Here is a 19,035-nt window from a genome sequence, read left to right as displayed (position 1 = left end):
CTTTTGTGGCTCTGGCTTCTATAATCTTAATAACCTTTTCTACAAGTAGATTTTGGCAAGTAAGATCTCACACTCCAGTGCTTGTACTGGTCATAAAACTTGATTTTGGGACAAGGGAAAACCCTTTTTGTCTGGTGATACATAGGGTCGGATTTGAGTTGGATTGAGTTTGAGCTTGAATTCAGTTCGGTTTGAAAAAATTGAGGTTCCTTTAAATGTAAGTCAAGTTTGGCTTGGTGTGAGGGGAGTTGAGCTTGAGTGTTCAGGTCGCTCAAGCTTGGTTTTATTTTGTAGTTGAGACAAAGTTGATCAAAATAATATCATTTAAATGTGTATGGGTTAAAATAACGTCTTTTTAATTTATTTGGATAAAAAATTTTCAAGTTTGAGAGTTTAACAAACCGAACACTTTCCAAGTTTGAGATCGAGTTCAACATGATATAAAACACTTAGGCTCGACTTTGAGTTCGAATCCGTCTAAATTAAACTTCTTATAGACTCTTTTAAATCACTTAAATAAGTTTGATTAAAAAGTTTGATTTAAATAAGTTTGATTCAAATCTAATTTTAATGATAAATCTTAGATGAATATGCTCATTTGTGACCCAATGTTCTGGAATCCGGATTAGGTGTTGCCCGATCAAAGGCCAAAGGGTTGGGTCTGGTCTGGTGTCGGCTCAATTTATTCTTCAACATCAAGAAAAGATTCTTAAATTGCTTATCTCTTCATGTAAGAAAGAAATGTGTTTCTTTATGATGTATTTCTGATTCCTTTTCAGAACAGCATCTTAAAAATTGGAAGCTACAGGTAGATCAAATGGCACGCAAGAGGCTCGTATCCCACCTAAATTCATACAAAAAATAATAATAATGAAAACCCATTACAGCTACAGTACATTTCATGTCATCATAAAGAACTAGGATTAGAGTCTATATGAATTACTCAAATTCAGATTAAATGAGCCAAATTCAAACTAAAATTAAATTCAATTTGTAAAATAAATTTAAACTAACATGAATTGAATCTAAAGTTCAGATCATTTGGACTAAATTTATGTTTTAATTTATAAATCTCAAGTTAAACCTTTCTTGATTTGAGCTCAAATTAAATTTAACCCTAAAAAAAGCTAGGAAAGATTATGACAAAGTTTTGTTGTTGGGTCCAGGTTATGGGGCCTGAAATGCAACTTCTTTAAAATGGGTGAAGAGCCGGATTACCTTCCATCCAAGAAAAAAAAAACAATCAGAAAACTTTTCAGAGCCAAGGAATCCGTGGTAAATAAACGCAGGGAAAAATTCACCAAAATAAATAACGCGTTCACATTTCTTAAAAACAAAAAGTGGAATTTACTGAGAACAACAAAACTAAGAACAAATGAATGGCAATTAAAATTCTCTACAAATGGAACGTGTCTTTTATACAACATCTACCTGCAGTTTGACAATTTGTTGATAACATCCATCCATGTCAAAGCTGCTTAGGTAAAGCAAGTATTAGTTACAGGAGATTGCACTTTGTAAAATTTTGAAAAAAGCATCTGGAAGAGGCTCATCCCATATTTGGGAAGATTCCTGAAAAGTTTGGTATTTTATCGATATGCTTTAGGGCACGTTCAGCGATCTGCCGTGTTCGATAGTCAGCATGCTGAAAGGCATCAACTAGGGCAGTGCTCACATTTGGGTCTCCAGAAACTTCATACGCAATTTCATCAGTCCGCAAGATTCTCTCAACTACCCAAACCCCCCTCCTCCACAGGTTCTCATTTCTTTTTTCAAGTAACACATCAAGAATCGGCTTGATACCTTGCGCATCACACAAAACCAGCACTCCTTGTTCAACATCAACACCATCCTCCAGCAAAGTAGACAATGCTGCCAGTGCTGCCTCAACCACCTTCTCATTTGTGTGATCTAGAAGTGCTACCAATTTCTCCACAGCCTGTCCTTCCAAAAGACAAAAGGTGTCTTTTAGTGAACATGTTCCCCTGTGGACTCGACACAATCCAGTGATGACAGGCTGCTTACTGAAGCATGGGAAGACTGAGGCACAAAAGCCAGGTGGTGGCAACTCAGGCAGTTTTGTCAAATTTTTGGATTCTAGAGATAAGTTTTCCAATGCTGTAGCAGAAACCATCTGTACTTTATCGAGTGCAGTGAACTGAAGTAGTTCGATGAACTGTGCTGCAAGATTATGCTCACGGCATAGAGCAATGGCATCAGGTTCACCAGCTAAGATAAATGTCACCCTCGCAAGAACTGAAACAAGCCCTTCCAGGAAGGGTGTCACAAAGCGTGCTCCCCTAGTTTCTCCCCGTCGGATCTTAACCAATCTAGAGATAATTAGCTGAAAGGCACCTTCATCTAGCATTTGCCGTGTGAGGCCCACATCTCTCTCTGGAAGTTCAGCTAGAAGGCCAATGGCTGCTGCTTGCTCATCAGTAATTCCTACATCTTCTGATATGATTTTTATGAGGCTGCCAAGTTGACCAACTGTGCCACGTACTGCATCAGCTAATTCCTGACCCATGTGTGGGGAGAGGTTCTGTAGAAGTTTTATGGAAGCCACACGCAAATCCTTCTGAGGAGCCTCAACAAACTGAACCAGACTGATAGTAGCACCAGAACTTTTGATGGCAGAAACCACATTTACGACAGTTGTGGGACTACTAGTGAGTCCAACAAGGACCTGCAGAAGTTTGCACTCAATTGCTGGACCGGTGTTGCTAATTAGATGGAGTAGGTTATGGACTATGTCTTCTGAAACCAGAGTCTGGTGGCCAGATCCAACCATGATGGAGTCGAAGTCATAGCCTGACATAACAACATTGGCAAGAATTGTAGCAGAGATCTCTTTCAATCGCATTGGGAGCTGATTAGCACCAACTGTGAAGAGGTCCTTGACAAGAGGTGGAAGGATACCATCATCTATCAACACCTTGGCACTTGCCTCATAAGATGAAATTTGATTGAGAGCTTTCAAAGCAGCTTCTCTTGTCTGCATGTTACCACTTTTCATAAGACTGATCAGAGATGAACCCACAGTTTTTGCCACTAGGACTTTAACATCATTATTTAAAGCCAGATCGCCCAAAAATGCAGCCAAGGACAGTTTAGTCTCTGGTGGGCCTGCAGGCATCCATTGCAGCAACATTAACACAAGGAAAACATGTTACGTGATTAAAATAAATGGTCATTTAAATTTCCAATCAGATCCATAGAAATTCGGTACATTCTTCTACCACCAATGCATTGAGGACAACTTGAAGAAACATCTAAAATTAAATCAAAAACTTCCTGAACTACAACTGTCACAGGCTGAAGTGCATCAACTATGCAGATCTTTGATAGGTAGTACAAAATTACAAAGAGTAGAATGCTAGTATGACCAAGTTAATAACCACAACTGCAGAATATCTTTTAGTGAGGACAAAAAAGAAACAGTGAATTCGTTTAAATTCTTTCAGACCAGTTTTCCATTCACAAACTTGTCTTTCAATTAGAAAACTTGTTTGGCTAACTGTTTCCCCCCCAAAAAAAAAAAAAATGCAAGAAAACCATTGCCAGAACATTGCTACATTGAAGAATAATTATGTTGTTTTGTGTTTTCAAAAACCATTTTGAGTGATAAAATAAGCATATGCTTTCATGAGTTTTCTCATTTCCAAAAGAACTTGATTTAAACGAATAATGTATTAATAGAGTAATACTACTCAACCCAAAACACTTATCCTAAATCTCACGTCCCAAATGATGTGCACTGAATGGGCATTGCCATATTATTGAATCCATCATCATCTTATTTACATGTCAATGTCACATCTGATGGCACATCACTTTGAGACATGAAATCTGGGATAAGTTTTGGGATGTATAGTATTATTGATATTAAAACCCAAATCTCAGTGATCCTAACCATACAAACATATATCAAGTCTTAAAACAGCAACAAAAATTCCTTGCTCTTATCTCACTATGTTTAAAAGATATTTAAACAAAGCTTAGAAATGTTGCAGAGAAGAAAAGCACCTTCCAGGATTTGTGTTAGAAGAGGCTGCAGTCTCCCATTTTCAGCCATCTGTCGCACATTGTTTTCGCACCTCTCCAGATTTTCCAGTGTTTTATCAGCCTTCTCCACAGTTAAGATATTTTCTGATTTGCTTGTTGCCATTCCAACCAATATAAGAATTGCTCCATTGACAGAACCGATTTTCTCACACAGCACTTCAGATTTGGAGAGCTCATACAGTAAAGACACAGCTTCTTCCCTCTCCTTGGAAAGCTCATGAGAAAAGAGCTTAACTATTGTTCGCACAGTATCCCCCTGGGCGAATATTTCCTGTAAAACATTAAAATGGATCAACATGAGTCACCAAGTGTATCCATAAGATATATGTCAATTTAAATACAAAAATACAGCAAACCTGTGACAACCTTATTATCAGAATCTTCTTCAACTACAATTCGAAGTGTTTCTAGAGCTTTACACCGAACTTTACGGCTGCTGCTCTTTAACATGTCAATTATCATGGGTATTAGCTCAGCATTGTGCACGATATGCTTATTGGATCGGCTACTTTTACAGAAGTACTGCACATATTTCAGAGACCGCATAATATCACTCTCTGAGCTGCCCAGATTTAATGATCGTCGGGCCATGTCAAGTTGAGCAGCATCATTCCTTGCACTCCATTCTTCAATTGTATTTCTTAAAGCTAGACTGGAATTAAGTTCAGTGCTTCTTAATTCTCTTAGAGTCAAAGGGCAGACCAGTTTCCTTCCACTCTCCTTGCATTCCTTAAACCACTTTTCAATTGCTTCACGATCAAAAGTTTGCCCATTTTCTATGGTAACAGGATCACACATAACTTGCTTTGTTAAAGGGCAAACAAATGCATCATATATAGGCTCTATGTGCATCCTCCCAAACTGGTAACTCTCATCTGACAGGCTACCAGAGTCAAAACTTCCATCCCAGCTTTCAGCCATTTGATCAGATATTCCACACTACTACTCTGCAGCAACACAAATATTAACTATACTACACCAGTGTATCATGAATCTACCACTATCATTTCTAAAGGATAATGACACCTATGGGATAGTTCAGTTGAGTAAGCATTTGGAAAGGAAAAAAGAGAAGATGATGCAGCAGCATGCCTAAAACATCTAAAATTGAAATGTTCAATGACATAAAAAAGATAAGTGTTGTATGAACAATCTGTCTGATGGGCAATGAGATTTAAAAAAAAAAAAGAATTATATTCACTTTTTTCTAACAGATTCTAAAGGTTTTCCTTTTTAGAACTCATTTATGTTCATTCTCTGAGCCCTTTTAAAACATAACGCGCTTGTGATAAGGATCTAATAAGAATCAAACTCAAGAAATTTAAAAAAACAAAGTGTCCTTATTAGCCAGAGTACATGCGTACTCTTTGAACTTTAGTAAAGGCGGATTAAGCCAAATTTTTTTTTTTTTTCCGAACAGTCTCAATGTCTTTGCTCTGTGAAACGTCCGGTAGTCTCTGACTTGGCCTTAGAATCGTAATTCGTAAGTTTCAGCCCGATCCCAGCTTGCCTCGCTCTCAGGTTGGCCCTTCTACTTGACTAAGTAGTATTCCACTCGTGTGGTGGGTGTCCGGGGGTTAGCCCATGGTGCGGTCAGCTATGATATACTCAACTTCTTCTTTAGTGGGCACCAGGGATGTAAGCACAAAGAGCCAACCACCCCCCAGATCTTTGAAACATAAGAAGAGATTTAACTTTTGGACAAAGAAGTCAAGAAAGTCATATCCACATGAATTTGCAGTTTCAGTTAAGCAATCCTTATTTCCAATAACAACGAAACCAACTAATCACCAAAAATCAAGTCACTAAAAGAGAAAAAGCAACATGATTGAACACAAGAAGAAGAAGAAGACAAACCCTGGTAAAATGATGGTTGTGCAAAAGCCTAGAAGCTATTGCGTTGGTGGGCTCCTCCAGAAAAGTGGGTTTTGATGAGAAGATGCTGCTCCAGCATTTGATATCCGATTAAAAATAAGAGACTGAGAAACTCGAATTAGGGTTTCTTTTCTTTTAGGGGTGGTTGATGTGAAGAGAAAGGGGAAAAAAAGACTTTTTAAAAGTTGGACGAAACAGAACAGCAGCAAAAGAACAAAAATTGATAATAAAAGGGTGAAGAAAGAAAGCCATTGCATACCAAAAGTTGACTCCACCATCAGAATAGTCATTAGAGACCCCACCAATGGCCACCAAGCTTCAACAAACAGCTGGTTCATCTAATAATTAATAATAATTTATTAATAAAAATATTATCAACGCCACGACATGCCCCACCGCCACTTGCTCAGAGTTTGAGATACATGAACGGAACGCAGCAGACAAAATAAAACGCTGCGTTTTGACTACTTACCTGCGCGCTGGCTGGTGGACTCAGTGAGGAGGGTCAATACAGACTCGCCCACCTCGCTTGCTTGCGAATGAATTCCTCTTTTTCAACGAAAGTGACTTGAATTCACGTCCATACCGTGTGTAACTTTCTGGTCAGAGCCCAGAAGCCTTACTAAATCGTCATGGGAAAAGTTATAGTATCGCGTCAATTAAAGACATAAATGTTCAGAGCCTTTTTTAATTTTCATTTGAATTTTTCTTTCAAATGTAAGCAAAGTGAGACGAGGTCAGTTAAATCAAACATATTGACACCAGAACCTGAAATGAAACCGAGAAAGAAAGTTCACCCATGGTTGGGCACTTCTGGTCGTTTGCTAGTTTATATAGGCAGTCAAAGGTATAGACTGCTGACTGCTGGTTGCTTGAACGTGGTTTTGAAATTTGGACCGTATCGGTTCGCTCAACTGATTTTCCGGGACTCATGTTTTATTTGTTTTCACAGGTAGACCATTTTCACTTGATGGTTGAATTATTTTGATTTAAAATTAAATTATTTGAATTATATTGGATAATTTTGAAATTTTGGTTAAATTATAAAATTGCATCCTGCTATTGTCACCATAAATTTTTACAATTTTTGACACTTGAGGCATACTCTTCGCTCAACACAAACTAAGTCACAAGTGGCTTTGCTTGATTACAATATTTACCTCCAACATGTTTTTTTGTTTGTGCAGTCCTCTGCTTTAAAGCGCTGATTAGTTCAATTAATTTAAATCATTAGATTGAATTAATTCACCATTAGATTAAATAAATCATGACTTTGGTCGTCGTGCCAACTTGATTTATAGTTAAATTTTGTAATTATTAGGATTTGAAACAGATTTCAGGCATGCAACAGACCAAAATTGTCAAATTCATCAACCACCGGCCGGTCGAACCGGTGTAAACCCGACCAAGCCTTTTCATCCAGTTCGGTTTGAAAACCGATGGGCCTACTGCATCATCCAAAAATAGAAAAATTATTGTGCAGAGTTCTCTTCTCTCTGATGGAAAGCAAGAAGATCACGAATCAAGCACAGTTGAAAGTGGAAGTGAAATACAACAAGTAGAAAAGCAAGTAAAAGAAGAAACCCTGTTGCAGTTTCTGGATTCTACGGATAGCTATCTGACGTTGATAGATTCTTTATCTTCCACACTTCGCCAGGTAATACCAATAATAACAAAAAAAAAAAAAAAATCCCTTTTTCCTTGAAATTGATACTTCAAAATGGATCCAATCTCTTTCTAGCTTAGTTTTACTGATTGGTTTCGTTGCATTGGTCATTTGATTCATGGGAATCTGTTAAAAGTTTATGAGAATCTGTGTACAATGCCATTAATGCAAATCTTTGTATTTAGTGTTTGTGTTTTTTATTCACGAAGTTGTCACAGCTCTATGCAAATCACACATGTGCGAGGTAGGTGAGATATGTTGGGTATTGTATAGTCATCCCATATCACTTGGAAATGACAACTGAAATAAACTGTCAATAAGCAAAAGCCAAATTGCAAAACCATGATGAAACAGATAATATCTCGATAGTAAGCCGGTCTATTAGACTTAGAATGTTACAAATAGTAAGCCGGTCTATTAGACTTAGAATGTTACAAATAGTATCCAAGACACGTATCCTCTTGAACAATAGTGGGACAAACTTTAGTGAGAATTATGTGGATGCAATACCTATAGGCAAATCCTAATATTCAAGCAGATATTATTTGGCATTGAGCTGGTCTATTAGAACATGGGATCAAGGAACTCATTTATGAATGATTTATAGTTGTTCTCATTCTAGGGATGGTTTCAACTGGCAAGTGCTAGGCATTCTATGGGAGTTTCACGAGTTAGTACTGCATTTTTAGATCTTAAAGTTCACTCTGCTGCTACATCATTGCAAGTATCCCGACATGATGGTGATTTTTCACTCATCTCTGGTTTTACTGCAGTGCTAATTTTATATTTTTCACTCTTATGAGAATTATTGAACTTATGTATATTTTGATTTGATGTGGCTGAATGCTGAATTCCATGTTTATGCAACATGTATTTCTTTTATGCAAATGAGCATCGTCTGATAATGGAGAATCTTTTTCTGGAGAAGAAAAATCTAGAGATGACAGGTTGCTGACCGAATCTGATATCCAGCTCCGACATTGAAACAATTCCCATCATTCTGGTATAATGACATTCTCCTACTAATTTGAGATGATGCATCATTGTCTTCTAAATATTTTAGTTTTAGTAATAGGATCTGAACAAAAAAAATAATATCCTTATCTTTTGCCGGATCTGCTGAAGCTGGACATAGCTGTTGACAGTTTCACAATGTAACCATGTATAATTCTTAAATCTATATATTTGAAATATCTACCAAGAAATTTCTTGCAACATCATGATTCATGAACCATGCCTCACTTTATATATATATATTTTTTATGTGAAGAGAAAGTCTTCGAAAGGAATGAAGGTTCTCTTACGCATGATGACCAGGTACTGTTTCATTTTACATGTTATGACTATAAACTTTTGTGAAAAGGATTCATATGTTTAGAATTTGTATTGAATCTTTTTCTATATTTGACCCTAATTGTATTAGATTTCATTATAACGTGCCAAGTCCAATACTGCAGATCCATGACAAAAGCTAGTTTCTGCCTCATTGTCCCTGTTTGTTGTTGCATAAGCACATTATATGGAGAAGTAATGACATGAGTGTTGGTGGATCGAGTATATCACTTAAAGTGGAAGGATTCTGTTAGGATTTAGGGGGACACTTGTCTTAATTTTAGTGGGTAAAGTTTATTATATAAAAGAAGTTAGGGTTGTCAAAAACAGAAGAAAAAAATTAGGGTTTGGGCAGCCTTAGAGTTGATTAGGGAGATTTCCGGCGCCTTGTCATTATAAACCCTCTTTATATATAAAACCATATATGTTTTTGGATTTGTTTGTGTTTCTGGTTGTTTAGTTTGAATAATTTGCTGTGATCCTAACAATTCCTAATGAATTACTCAATTGTGTAATCTGTAATGGATTCAATCTATATATCTTGTCGGTTCTGTCTTAGGTTCAAAAGCAGCAATCCAAATCATTGTCGGAGTTTGGAGCACTGGCTTCCCCTAGGCTTCAAGCTGCCCAAGTATCATTTGAAATAGGTAATAACTTAGCAGAAGTACTCATGAAAATCTGCTGAATATAAGCATCAGCTTTTAGGTAATCTGTTTCTCTGCGGCATTGGAGATACTGGTACAAATGGCAAATATGCGATTGACAATGCTTGTCACATATGATCAAGTCCATGAAGAATTGGGAGGCACTCAGAGATGATAGAGTCGGTTCCTTCAGGCACGGAAAGGAGAGAGGGATGCAGGGGAAGGTTGTTTTCTGTTTATGTCAATTTCACATTGGTAGGGAGCGGAGGTTACGGGGTCTATATAAGCCCTTGGTCACCCTCTCTTCTGTGGGACATCTTTTCAGGATAAAACCCTGTGTGACTTGTTGCATCATGACCTATTGCATCAAAACCGGTGAATGATACCTCAAGGGCTAGGCCCAACCATGTGTCCGATCTGGGTCATCGTCAACAATAGGTTTTGATATATATCACCCGCAATTTGGTGCGTTCAGTCGCCAAGAATTAAAAGAAGAAATTCAGATTGAGAAGAATCTAGAGAGAGAGACATGCAGAGAGTGTGAAAGATGATGAATAGGAACTTCATTCTCCTTTTCAAATTTCGTTACAACTATATTTATACAAAAATTCTATAATTTCCGTCATGTCAGTAAATTCAACTTATTTTTCTACATTATCTATTTAGTTTTGCAAAATGACACCATCCCTTCTATTCTCTTAAACTCAACACTTCATTAATCCAGCCAAAATGCCGCTGTTGTGATCTAAATCCTTCCTGGGTGCCTGCGTTCATTCAAATTCGTAACACAGCTTACCGAATTTTTTTGTTTCAACAAATGCACGGTGTTGCCGAAAGTGTTTGTGACTAAGGAACTTTTTTATCACATTTATGCTAAGTCGGGAGCTCACTAAATCATTTTGTGATTAATGGCTGCTTTAAATTCTTGATGGATATCTTAAAAATTTTTAAGTTAATACAACTTTCGTGATATTAAACCAAAACTTTATTTGGATGAATATTATTCTAATATTTATTTAACTATTCATTAGTCAGACCTACACCGGGTTAAGGGGTCAAGCGTCAGGTCAGGTGTGAAAACATTGATAAGGCAAAAATTAATGTTTTTTTTCATGCTCACCTACTGTTTTCCAGAATTCAGTAATCAGAAAACAAATATATTCTCTTTTTTCTCATCCTTGCACAAACACAAAAATGTTATTGTAAAAAGGGCATGGGGTAAATACAGTAATGTGCACCAAACAAATTTACAGACAGTCCAGCATATGTCCAAAGCTATACAAGACACAAAATATAATGTGGACATGACCGCATAACAAGCCCTAAACAAATTGGACAAAACCAGAACAGAAAGCACTATCAGAATTTCTCTTTGGAGGAGTTGTCCAGAGAGAACTTATCTTTGGAGCTTGAGTCCGATGAGAAACCATCTTTGGGATTTGACTCAAATGAGACCTTAAACGAACCACCGGCACCGAAAGGATCTGTGTCGTCAAAAGAATAGAACCCCTGACTGTTGCCAAAGTCTTTGGTACTGTTAATGGAATCAAACCTTGCCAGTTTCTCATGGCCAAAATCTCTGCTACTGTCCAAATTCGAGAACTTGTCATTGCCAAAGTCCCTGGAGCTATTTATGGAATCAAACCTTGAGAACTTGTCATTGCCAAAGTCCCTGGAACTATTTATGGAATCAAACCTTGAAAACTTGTCATTGCCAAAGTCCTTGGAAAATCCACCATCATGCATGCTGAAGGAATCGAACTTTGTGAAACTGTCAAATCCTGATGCATCACTGTATCTTGGTGGAGAGTTTCCAAATCTTGAGACTGGAGTGGCAGGAACAGAGTCATCAAATGTAAATGGACTCTTCTTCTGAAAGCTGCTCTCAACACTTGGGGATCCAGTTCTAATTGGGTTTACACCAAAATCACTAGATCCAAAGAAATCTGTTTGACTATCAGAACCTGAGCCCTACAAATTAACATAAAAAATGAAGAAAATTAAATTTACATGATAGTTTTTCAATAACCAGACCCCGTATGTAACAGTGCACACTACTCTACAACATATCTGGAAGGAGACCACCCAAAAAATTGCCATGGGATCACAAATAGCTCATCAAGGCATTTTAAAACTTGGGAATGCTAGATTCCAAAAGTGAAATATTGATTCATGTTTAGATCTATTAAGCCCATCATTAGAATAGGTATACTCTGATAGCCATGCAAGATAGATTTCGGTATGGAGGGAAATAGGAATCAAGAAGTCTAAGCTCACCTTGGGATTAAACCCCCATACTGAGTCCACATCATCATTATTGTCAAATGCACCCCAGGTAGCGTCATCAAAACTTCTGTCAATGAGAAATAAATAAACTCAGCACCACCATGTCAAAATTCTGTTCAAATTCAGCTAAAAGGGGCACAAAACTCAAACACTTAAGAACAAAGTCAAACCACAAACCTATGTGTTTCTGCATCTGCTTCAGTACTCCTGTCAAAGGGGCCATCAGAAAATTCTTTAGATGGACTTTCTAGAGTAGACCTTCCAGCAGGACTTCCATGAGGGCTTCTTGCCAAGTCATCTTCACTGTGAGTGTATGTTGATTCACTCTCAAGAACATGTTCACCAGTATTCATCACATTCTTGGGTTTTTCATCCACACTGGATAAGTAATCATGAGTTAAACTACCATTTGCTGAAGCCTTTTCATTTGGAGAGGCAGAAGCATTTTTCATTTCAAAAGTGAGCTCATTGCCAAAACCTGAAAGCACAAGTGAGATGATATAACAAACAATTAAAAAGAGAAATTATACCTACATGCAGTATGGAAGGAATTTATGGAGATGGTAAGGAAGTAAAATGGCTCTTTTAGCAACCAGGCACATACCTTCATCTTCAAATTTATCCCACTCTTCATCCCAAACAGCTGCTCCCTCTTGGATTCCAGGTTGCCAGCCTTGATATAATGCATGTGAAACAAAATGAACATAAACCTAAGATGTAAATCAAACGCCCAAAATTTCATAAAAGTAGCAAAAAAAAACTAATTCACAAATGGCACACTAATAATAAAGGACTCCATAAAATTCCAATTAGACAAAAACTGAAAACATGTTACATTATCTTTGGTAGAAGATTTCATTTTTTTCTTGTGTTCTCAAGCTTGTCCTTTTTTAGAGGACTAGTTCATTTTTATATAACTCTTTATTAATACAACTTTCAGAGTTTCTTATCCCAAAAAAAAAATAATGGTTGTCAATCCTCCCTACCACAAAAGCAAAGTCAAAGGTTTTGTCAATAACCTACCCAAGTACAATACAATTATAAACAACAGCAGGACAACTGAAACAAGCACATCCATTGCTCAGCTTTATAGAATTTTTAGCAATCATTTCCTTTTTTTTTTTTTGTTTTGTTTTAGAGGGATAGGAGTAGTTTGAGTTGACAATTCATCTGTGGTACTTTTAACTCAAAATTCAAGAGCTGAAAGAAAGCAATATACATTTCAATAGAGAATTAAAGAGATTCCCACAAAGCAAACACACAAATGTATTTTATTATATGACAAACAATAAGGCTATGTGCACTAATAATAAGTACTAATTTGTGTAATAACGATGATAGATCACTGTAGAATTGACTAATTTTAAATTAGAGATAAAGTAACACCCAATTAAATGGTGACATGTTATCATTAATACACAAATTAGTACTCATTATTAGTACATATAATTTAACTCATGACAAATGTATATATATGCATACAGCTACAATATCAAGCCACCATAAAAAAATTGCTGTAAAAAACAGATAAAAGTGACAATCGACCACATTACAATTCAAGGAGGTTAATCACAAAAATAGCTTCTTCAGAAGGCCTACAAGTAGAATTGCTAATAATATAATATAAAATTGAAGAGGAAGCATTGATGTAAATTTTATATAAAACATGAAGGAATGAAATGTAAGTACCAAATGGAAGCTCAATTAGGGCACTTGACTTAAAATCTACTCCATGTTTCTTGCAACGTTCTGTTAAAGCCTTCAACAGCTCCTCAAGATCTGACTGTATACGATCAGCACGGACCTATGCAAGCCCACAAAGCATCATTATCTGACAAGTTAACTCTCAAATTAATACTGTAGGTAATTTGGCTCAAATTTACCTGCAGAATACCATCTGCACTGCCACCTTGTTCCATATTGACAATAGCTTGATGCAACTCCATCTTCCTCTCCTGAATAAGAATAAAGATTGATCAAAATCATTTACCAAGATTAAACATTCCAAAAAGCTATGCAATTGAAAAACTCCAAGGCAGGTTTGCATGAAAGAATAAAAAATCCCTACTTGAAGTTCACGAAATTTGGCCTCTTCAATAGTTAATTTAGATGCTATATCTGCAACTTGTTTGTACTTCTCTTCATATTTCTTACCCAGTGATTCTGCCTGCAATACAAATTTTCAACATAAAGCAAATACCATTCTGGGTGATGAATATAGAGCACAACTTTATTCTAATATGTACCTCACGCTTATCTGCAAGTGCCCTCTCAGTGATTTCATTTAGTCTATTGTCACACCTGCTTTTATAAAGGACCTAAAAGCGAAAAACAAAATTTACAAGGAAGATACCTCAAGTACACAGCCCAAGACATACTTAACTTATATAAACTACCAAACGTCAAATCAAACAAACTAAACTTTTCCTGATTACCGAGCAACAAATATTATTAAAGTGGAAAAATACAAGTCAGAAACATATATTAATTTCTCAAACACTTAACAAATTTATTTTCATAAAGGCATAGTATTTCATAGTTAATTCTTAATTCTGTTCAGCAAACAAATTGCCAGAACCACAGACACCAGAAAACACTGACACTTAACCAGATAAAAATCACTGACATGGTCAGATCCATTATTGTAACTTAATACTCATTAAATGATTCAGGTATAATAAACATTAAGTGCATGAAATGGAATTCAATCCATAGAATCATAACAATTCTAGCATCCCACTACAAATAGGTTGAAAGATCTAGATGAACTTCTTTCACAGCTACTGAATTCTAACATCCCACCGCCACCCCATGCAACGTGTCATTAAATTGTATTTGACCACCAGAGAGTTGAAAGGATCAGCGATGCTTCATCTTTATTTAATTTTAAGATGAAGGGAAAAATATTAAGGACTTTAAATTAGTCAAATAGCAAAAAGCAAGGAAAAAAAATCAGTGATGGAAGTTACTCACAAGTTCCTGCATTTTCGTTCGGTAAAACTCAATCTTTTCTCTGGAATCTAATATCACTTTCTCTGGTTCATCAACCTGTCAGAAATGGAAAAGAAAAATTATTATTTATATTCCTTAGAAACATATTTTGATAATCAAAAGGTACAAAGATATAATCCAAAATTTTAAAGATTTGATAATGTGTTGAATCTCAAACTCCCACTGTAGTAAAAGAGTATAAAGGGAAAAAAAGAAGAAAAAAATACGAACATGTTGATTTTCACCACTCTCAATACCAGACACTAGTCTTCAAATCAAGTCCTCAACTACGTTATAAGAGTCTTTCTGAGATTGCTCCAAATAAGCACACAATGATTTATAGAACTTGATGAGAATATCCTTTGATCTCTTCCACTCAAAGGAATATTAGACTTGAATTAGATACAATGGCCTCAGCAATGAAATCCTATTAGTTAAAAAAGCTAGAGACTGGTATTGTTTGTTTGCTGACATGTTTCTGGCTATAACAACTTTAAGAACAGAGGAGTCAAAATGCCAAAATCAATTAACCAACCACAGCTCAGAACATTTGTCATTCTACATGCAGTGTGCTTCTGATTATACTTGCAAGCAACATGTCCAGTATGACATGTTCATGTCTACGGGCTTGGAATATAAATTCTCCTAAAAAATATGATAAATTGGAATGGGTTTAAATTTACAAAATGATGTATGTAATCTTAAGAAAAATTATGGACAACCTCATATAGACTAATTCACCAAAGACAAGCATATCAAAGTGAATGATAGAAAACCCAGGGCATTTACAGTGTGATAAGAAGACAGAAAGAAAGATTGCCTTGTTTCTGGAAGCTGTTGCCTCTTGGAGCTTTGAGTTTGCAGAATTATACTCCCCATTATCAAGTTGGTTTGCAAAAGGATCACCCAACTCAGGTGCTCTTGACTTTTGTTGATTGAACATCATTGCACTGTCAACATTGGGGGCTGTTACCAGAACAGGTGGCCTCAAACCAGCACCAGGAGTCATTGGTTGAAGGCCCATCACTGGCCGCTGACTAAAACCTATTGTAATATAGAAAGTACAACCAAGTCATCAAGTAAATAAGACATTCAAAGAGGGAACAGGAGAAATAGAAAAGACATTATAAGCACTTCTAACTCATACCAGGACTAGCACCCCAAGAAGCATTTCCAAAACTAGGATTTGATTGACCTGTCATGGACAAAAGCGTCTCATCAAACATAACATTCCTTGGAAGCACTGCTGGAAGTGGACGGCCTTCCCTGTATCGCTCCATCAAATAAAGAGCAAAGCAGAACTCCCTCAAAGAAAGCATGCTATCACTATCCTGATCGGACAAGTCCCACACTTGCTTTAGCACCTCTAACAATGACCAACAGAAACAAAAATCAAGCACATTTAATCAGATAAGGAACAAGGTCCCTTGAATTGCACCAATCACAAAAGACTTTCTCTCTAAAGATCATAAGTAAAATATAACCTCAATCTAAAGCCTAATTTGAAGTTTTATACCTCCCAAGCTAAATATTTGTTGCATGAGCATGGTGGTCAAGGTACTCTTAACAATTTTTTTTTTTGGGCTTAATCTATATGTATCCTCATAAAGTTTGATTTTTTGTCTTTCTCTGGAAATTTGTTAATCTAATTATAATTAAAGCAACTTACCATCAAGTATATTTTTAAATCAATAGCTATGTGCCAAAATAAGAAAATAAAATAAAAAGAATTACCTCTTGGTAGCTTCCAACTCATAAATAAATTCCTTGCCTGCTCCCCAGTGATTCTACCATCTCTGTCAGTATCTACTTCTATAAAAACTTTTGTATATTTCTGAACATCAGAAGGTTTCATCTTTGGCCATGTAAGCTGGGAATTATCAGGAATTGAATTTCCAAGCCCAACTGAAATTCCAGCAGAAGAAAATGATGAAGAACTTTGAGATGAAACTTGTTGTGGTGGGTTCAATGACTGGGTTCGCTGAAACTGGCTGCCTGCAGGTTGCATAGAGAAAGCACCCTGTGATGAGTCCAGTGAATTGAGATTAGCAGGAGGTTGGGCCACCCTTGAAACTGGAATAGAGGCTGATGAGACAGGTAAACTGCCGGCAGAAAAGGTAGACGAGGCAGGCTCTTGTTTGACTGTAGGTGTGATCGCAGCAAAAACATCCCCTCCAAAACTTGATTCAGAAGAGCTCCCATTTCCAGAAACGGCAAGTCCTTTAGAATCATTAGTCAAAGGCTGAGAAGATGGTGAAACTAGACTTAGTGAATTCAGTGCAGATGAAGACGTGGATGGACTAACTGCTCTAGGTCCAGTTGGAAGTCCAGCGGTCTTTCCACTACTAAGCCAATCACTTGAGATGTTTGAGTTTGGAACACTAGGAGCAGCAGTGTCACCCGGCATGGGTTGAGAGGGATGTCGAGGAATACCTGCAGACATTGTTTGAGTTTGACCCACCACACTACCTCCCCTAAACAAATCTGGACCATCAGTAACCTGAGGTGCATGGGGAGCAGCTTGAACCGGTCTAGGAGACTGCTGCATTGTACTCACATTTGGAACTCCTGGTCCCCTAAAACCAAAATTCTGAGAACCCATTGGTGTTGTTGCTGGTGTTGGCGTTGGATTTGGTGTTAGTGTTGGAGTAGGCACACTTATCTGTGGGGTAGATGCAGCAGCCATTGACGGTATTTGTTGTGCAGATATGGCAGCAAGATTAATCTGTGGAGGTGGAATTTTGGCAGCAGCAGGACCATATAATGCTGCCTTGACAATATCTGGTGTTAAAACACGTTTACTCTGTGCCACAGTAACAAGTTTGAGAGCATTATAAAATTCTTGCCGGCCAAGGAAACCTGTGTGACTTTGATCAGCAAGCGTCCATATCTGCATTCATACAAAAAGTTAAGTTTCGTAACTACAGCAATATCATGAAGTACAAACTACACAGCTTAATCGGGTACACATAAAGAGGAAAGAAAATTAGAAACACTCGCTACCCAGATTTGCAAACTACAAGCAGGCTCTGTGCATAGTTAGGAAAAAAGATTTGCACATAAAACTAATCATAAATGTAATCAAACCATTAATTTATCGACGTTACAACCAGATTCGATTTCAGGAATACATAAACTTCAGAATAGAATTTTCAACGAATCAGTGGTTCAAAAAGAAAGAAATAGAACCTGAGCAAGGACTTGTTTGGGTAAATTAGATCCTTGAAAGAAAGCGACAGCTTCGGCTCCATTAATTCTACCATCACCGTCTAAATCAGCCCTCCTAAAATACGCTTCGAATTGATCGGCCGCACTATTGGCCCCCGCCATTCACGAATCTTTGACTAGCCAACTATCTCCTCAGATCAAATTAATCCAAACTCAGATCACACATAAAAGATACAAAAAGAAAAGAAACAAAATGAAAAGAATCTTAGTATTTGAAGTAAGAGACAAACAAGGAACAGCGCGTGGTAGAATGGTGGAATTAGAATTGGTGGTTAGATCGAGGAAAGAAGACACAGTTGCTCGCAAATGGCTGCACTGTCTTTCTCGATCGACAGGAACGGAGACTGAAACAGGATCTATCTGTTTTCTTTTCTCCGCTTCGAGTTTGAGATAAATATTTATTGACCCCTGTACCCTTCTTTAATTATATTTTCAATTTTGCCACGCTTCATTTATTATTGTGACGGCCAAGGGACTGCTTCCCACCCGACCTACCTTTTAACCTCAAGTTCTCGTTTCATTATTTTAAAAATTTTATTTATTCACCTATAAATAATTAAAACTAATAAAATTTTAATCCTTTAAAATTAATTAAAAAAATTAAATTTTAATTTATTTTTAATATTATAAATAAAATAATAATTTTAAACTAATATATTTAACCTCCCATAAATAAATATTTTAAATTTTTATAATTAAAAAATAAAAACTTGAAATTAAAGAATATACCGAGTGGGAATAAGTCCTCTGGCCTACATAATACAAATAATTCTTGTTATTCTTAAAAAATTTTTGTTTCCACTTGTATGTTTCATATTATAACCTCAGAGAGATGATAAGTATCCAAATTTCAAATTTGATCCAGTAAAAACTTTATTTTTTTTTATCATGACTTTGGAAAATAGTAATCTAAACAAAATAAAAATTGATAAACATACATATATTTGG

At 36.6% G+C, this 19,035-nt stretch overlaps 2 protein-coding genes and 1 long non-coding RNA gene across 8 annotated transcripts; 1 reads left to right on the top strand and 2 right to left on the bottom strand.

The window, feature by feature from the left end:
* Positions 1 to 1,366: 1,366 nt before the first annotated feature.
* On the bottom strand, positions 1,367 to 6,218 carry LOC123229074 (U-box domain-containing protein 43-like). 2 transcript variants are annotated; one of them, XM_044654651.1, is made up of 4 exons: positions 6,200 to 6,218; positions 4,432 to 5,012; positions 4,027 to 4,336; positions 1,367 to 3,126 (listed from the first exon to the last, which is right to left on the bottom strand). In XM_044654651.1, the coding sequence occupies exons 2-4, from the start codon at positions 4,984 to 4,986 to the stop codon at positions 1,550 to 1,552; spliced, it is 2,442 nt and encodes an 813-aa protein (XP_044510586.1). In that variant the 5' UTR covers positions 4,987 to 5,012; positions 6,200 to 6,218; the 3' UTR covers positions 1,367 to 1,549. The 2 variants fall into 2 exon arrangements, with proteins under 2 accessions (XP_044510586.1, XP_044510585.1); XM_044654650.1 differs by lacking the exon at positions 6,200 to 6,218 and adding an exon at positions 5,923 to 6,156.
* Positions 6,219 to 6,417: 199 nt separating this feature from the next.
* Positions 6,418 to 10,234, top strand: LOC123229075. Of its 4 annotated transcripts, XR_006504794.1 has the most exons (5): positions 6,418 to 6,892; positions 7,274 to 7,597; positions 8,229 to 8,609; positions 8,877 to 8,923; positions 9,498 to 10,234. It is a non-coding gene; the product is annotated as an uncharacterized LOC123229075 (long non-coding RNA). The 4 variants fall into 4 exon arrangements; XR_006504791.1 differs by lacking the exons at positions 6,418 to 6,892; positions 7,274 to 7,597 and having other exon boundaries at positions 7,604 to 8,609; XR_006504792.1 differs by lacking the exons at positions 6,418 to 6,892; positions 7,274 to 7,597 and having other exon boundaries at positions 7,604 to 8,609; positions 9,064 to 10,234.
* A 489-nt stretch (positions 10,235 to 10,723) lies between these two features.
* On the bottom strand, positions 10,724 to 18,496 carry LOC123228871 (epidermal growth factor receptor substrate 15-like). Of its 2 annotated transcripts, none has more exons than XM_044654356.1 (14): positions 18,318 to 18,496; positions 18,049 to 18,215; positions 16,594 to 17,749; positions 16,007 to 16,225; positions 15,680 to 15,903; positions 14,842 to 14,916; positions 14,115 to 14,186; positions 13,937 to 14,035; positions 13,752 to 13,823; positions 13,558 to 13,672; positions 12,473 to 12,541; positions 12,046 to 12,346; positions 11,860 to 11,935; positions 10,724 to 11,553 (listed from the first exon to the last, which is right to left on the bottom strand). In XM_044654356.1, the coding sequence occupies exons 2-14, from the start codon at positions 18,187 to 18,189 to the stop codon at positions 10,942 to 10,944; spliced, it is 3,231 nt and encodes a 1,076-aa protein (XP_044510291.1). In that variant the 5' UTR covers positions 18,190 to 18,215; positions 18,318 to 18,496; the 3' UTR covers positions 10,724 to 10,941. The 2 variants fall into 2 exon arrangements, with proteins under 2 accessions (XP_044510291.1, XP_044510292.1); XM_044654357.1 differs by having other exon boundaries at positions 18,049 to 18,211.
* Positions 18,497 to 19,035: the final 539 nt, after the last annotated feature.

The sequence above is a fragment of the Mangifera indica genome, chromosome 11 (genome assembly GCF_011075055.1).
Source record: "Mangifera indica cultivar Alphonso chromosome 11, CATAS_Mindica_2.1, whole genome shotgun sequence".
Classification (NCBI taxonomy): Eukaryota; Viridiplantae; Streptophyta; class Magnoliopsida; order Sapindales; family Anacardiaceae; genus Mangifera; species Mangifera indica.
The sequence above is the reverse complement of the archived record's forward strand: the minus strand, read 5'-3'. Positions and strand labels throughout refer to the sequence as shown.

Excerpts from the sequence above, each read along its gene's own strand:
- LOC123229074 (XM_044654651.1), bottom strand. The coding sequence starts at position 4,986 with ATGGCTGAAAGCTGGGATGGAAGTTTTGACTCTGGTAGCCTGTCAGAT. Across the intron at positions 4,337-4,431 it reads AAGAAGATTCTGATAATAAG|GAAATATTCGCCCAGGGGGA; the intron begins GTTGTCACAGGT and ends AATGTTTTACAG. Across the intron at positions 3,127-4,026 it reads TCTAACACAAATCCTGGAAG|GCCCACCAGAGACTAAACTG; the intron begins GTGCTTTTCTTC and ends GGATGCCTGCAG.
- LOC123228871 (XM_044654356.1), bottom strand. The coding sequence starts at position 18,189 with ATGGCGGGGGCCAATAGTGCGGCCGATCAATTCGAAGCGTATTTTAGG. Across the intron at positions 16,226-16,593 it reads GAGTTGGAAGCTACCAAGAG|AGGTGCTAAAGCAAGTGTGG; the intron begins GTAATTCTTTTT and ends GGTCATTGTTAG. Across the intron at positions 14,917-15,679 it reads CAACAGCTTCCAGAAACAAG|GTTGATGAACCAGAGAAAGT; the intron begins GCAATCTTTCTT and ends CATTTCTGACAG.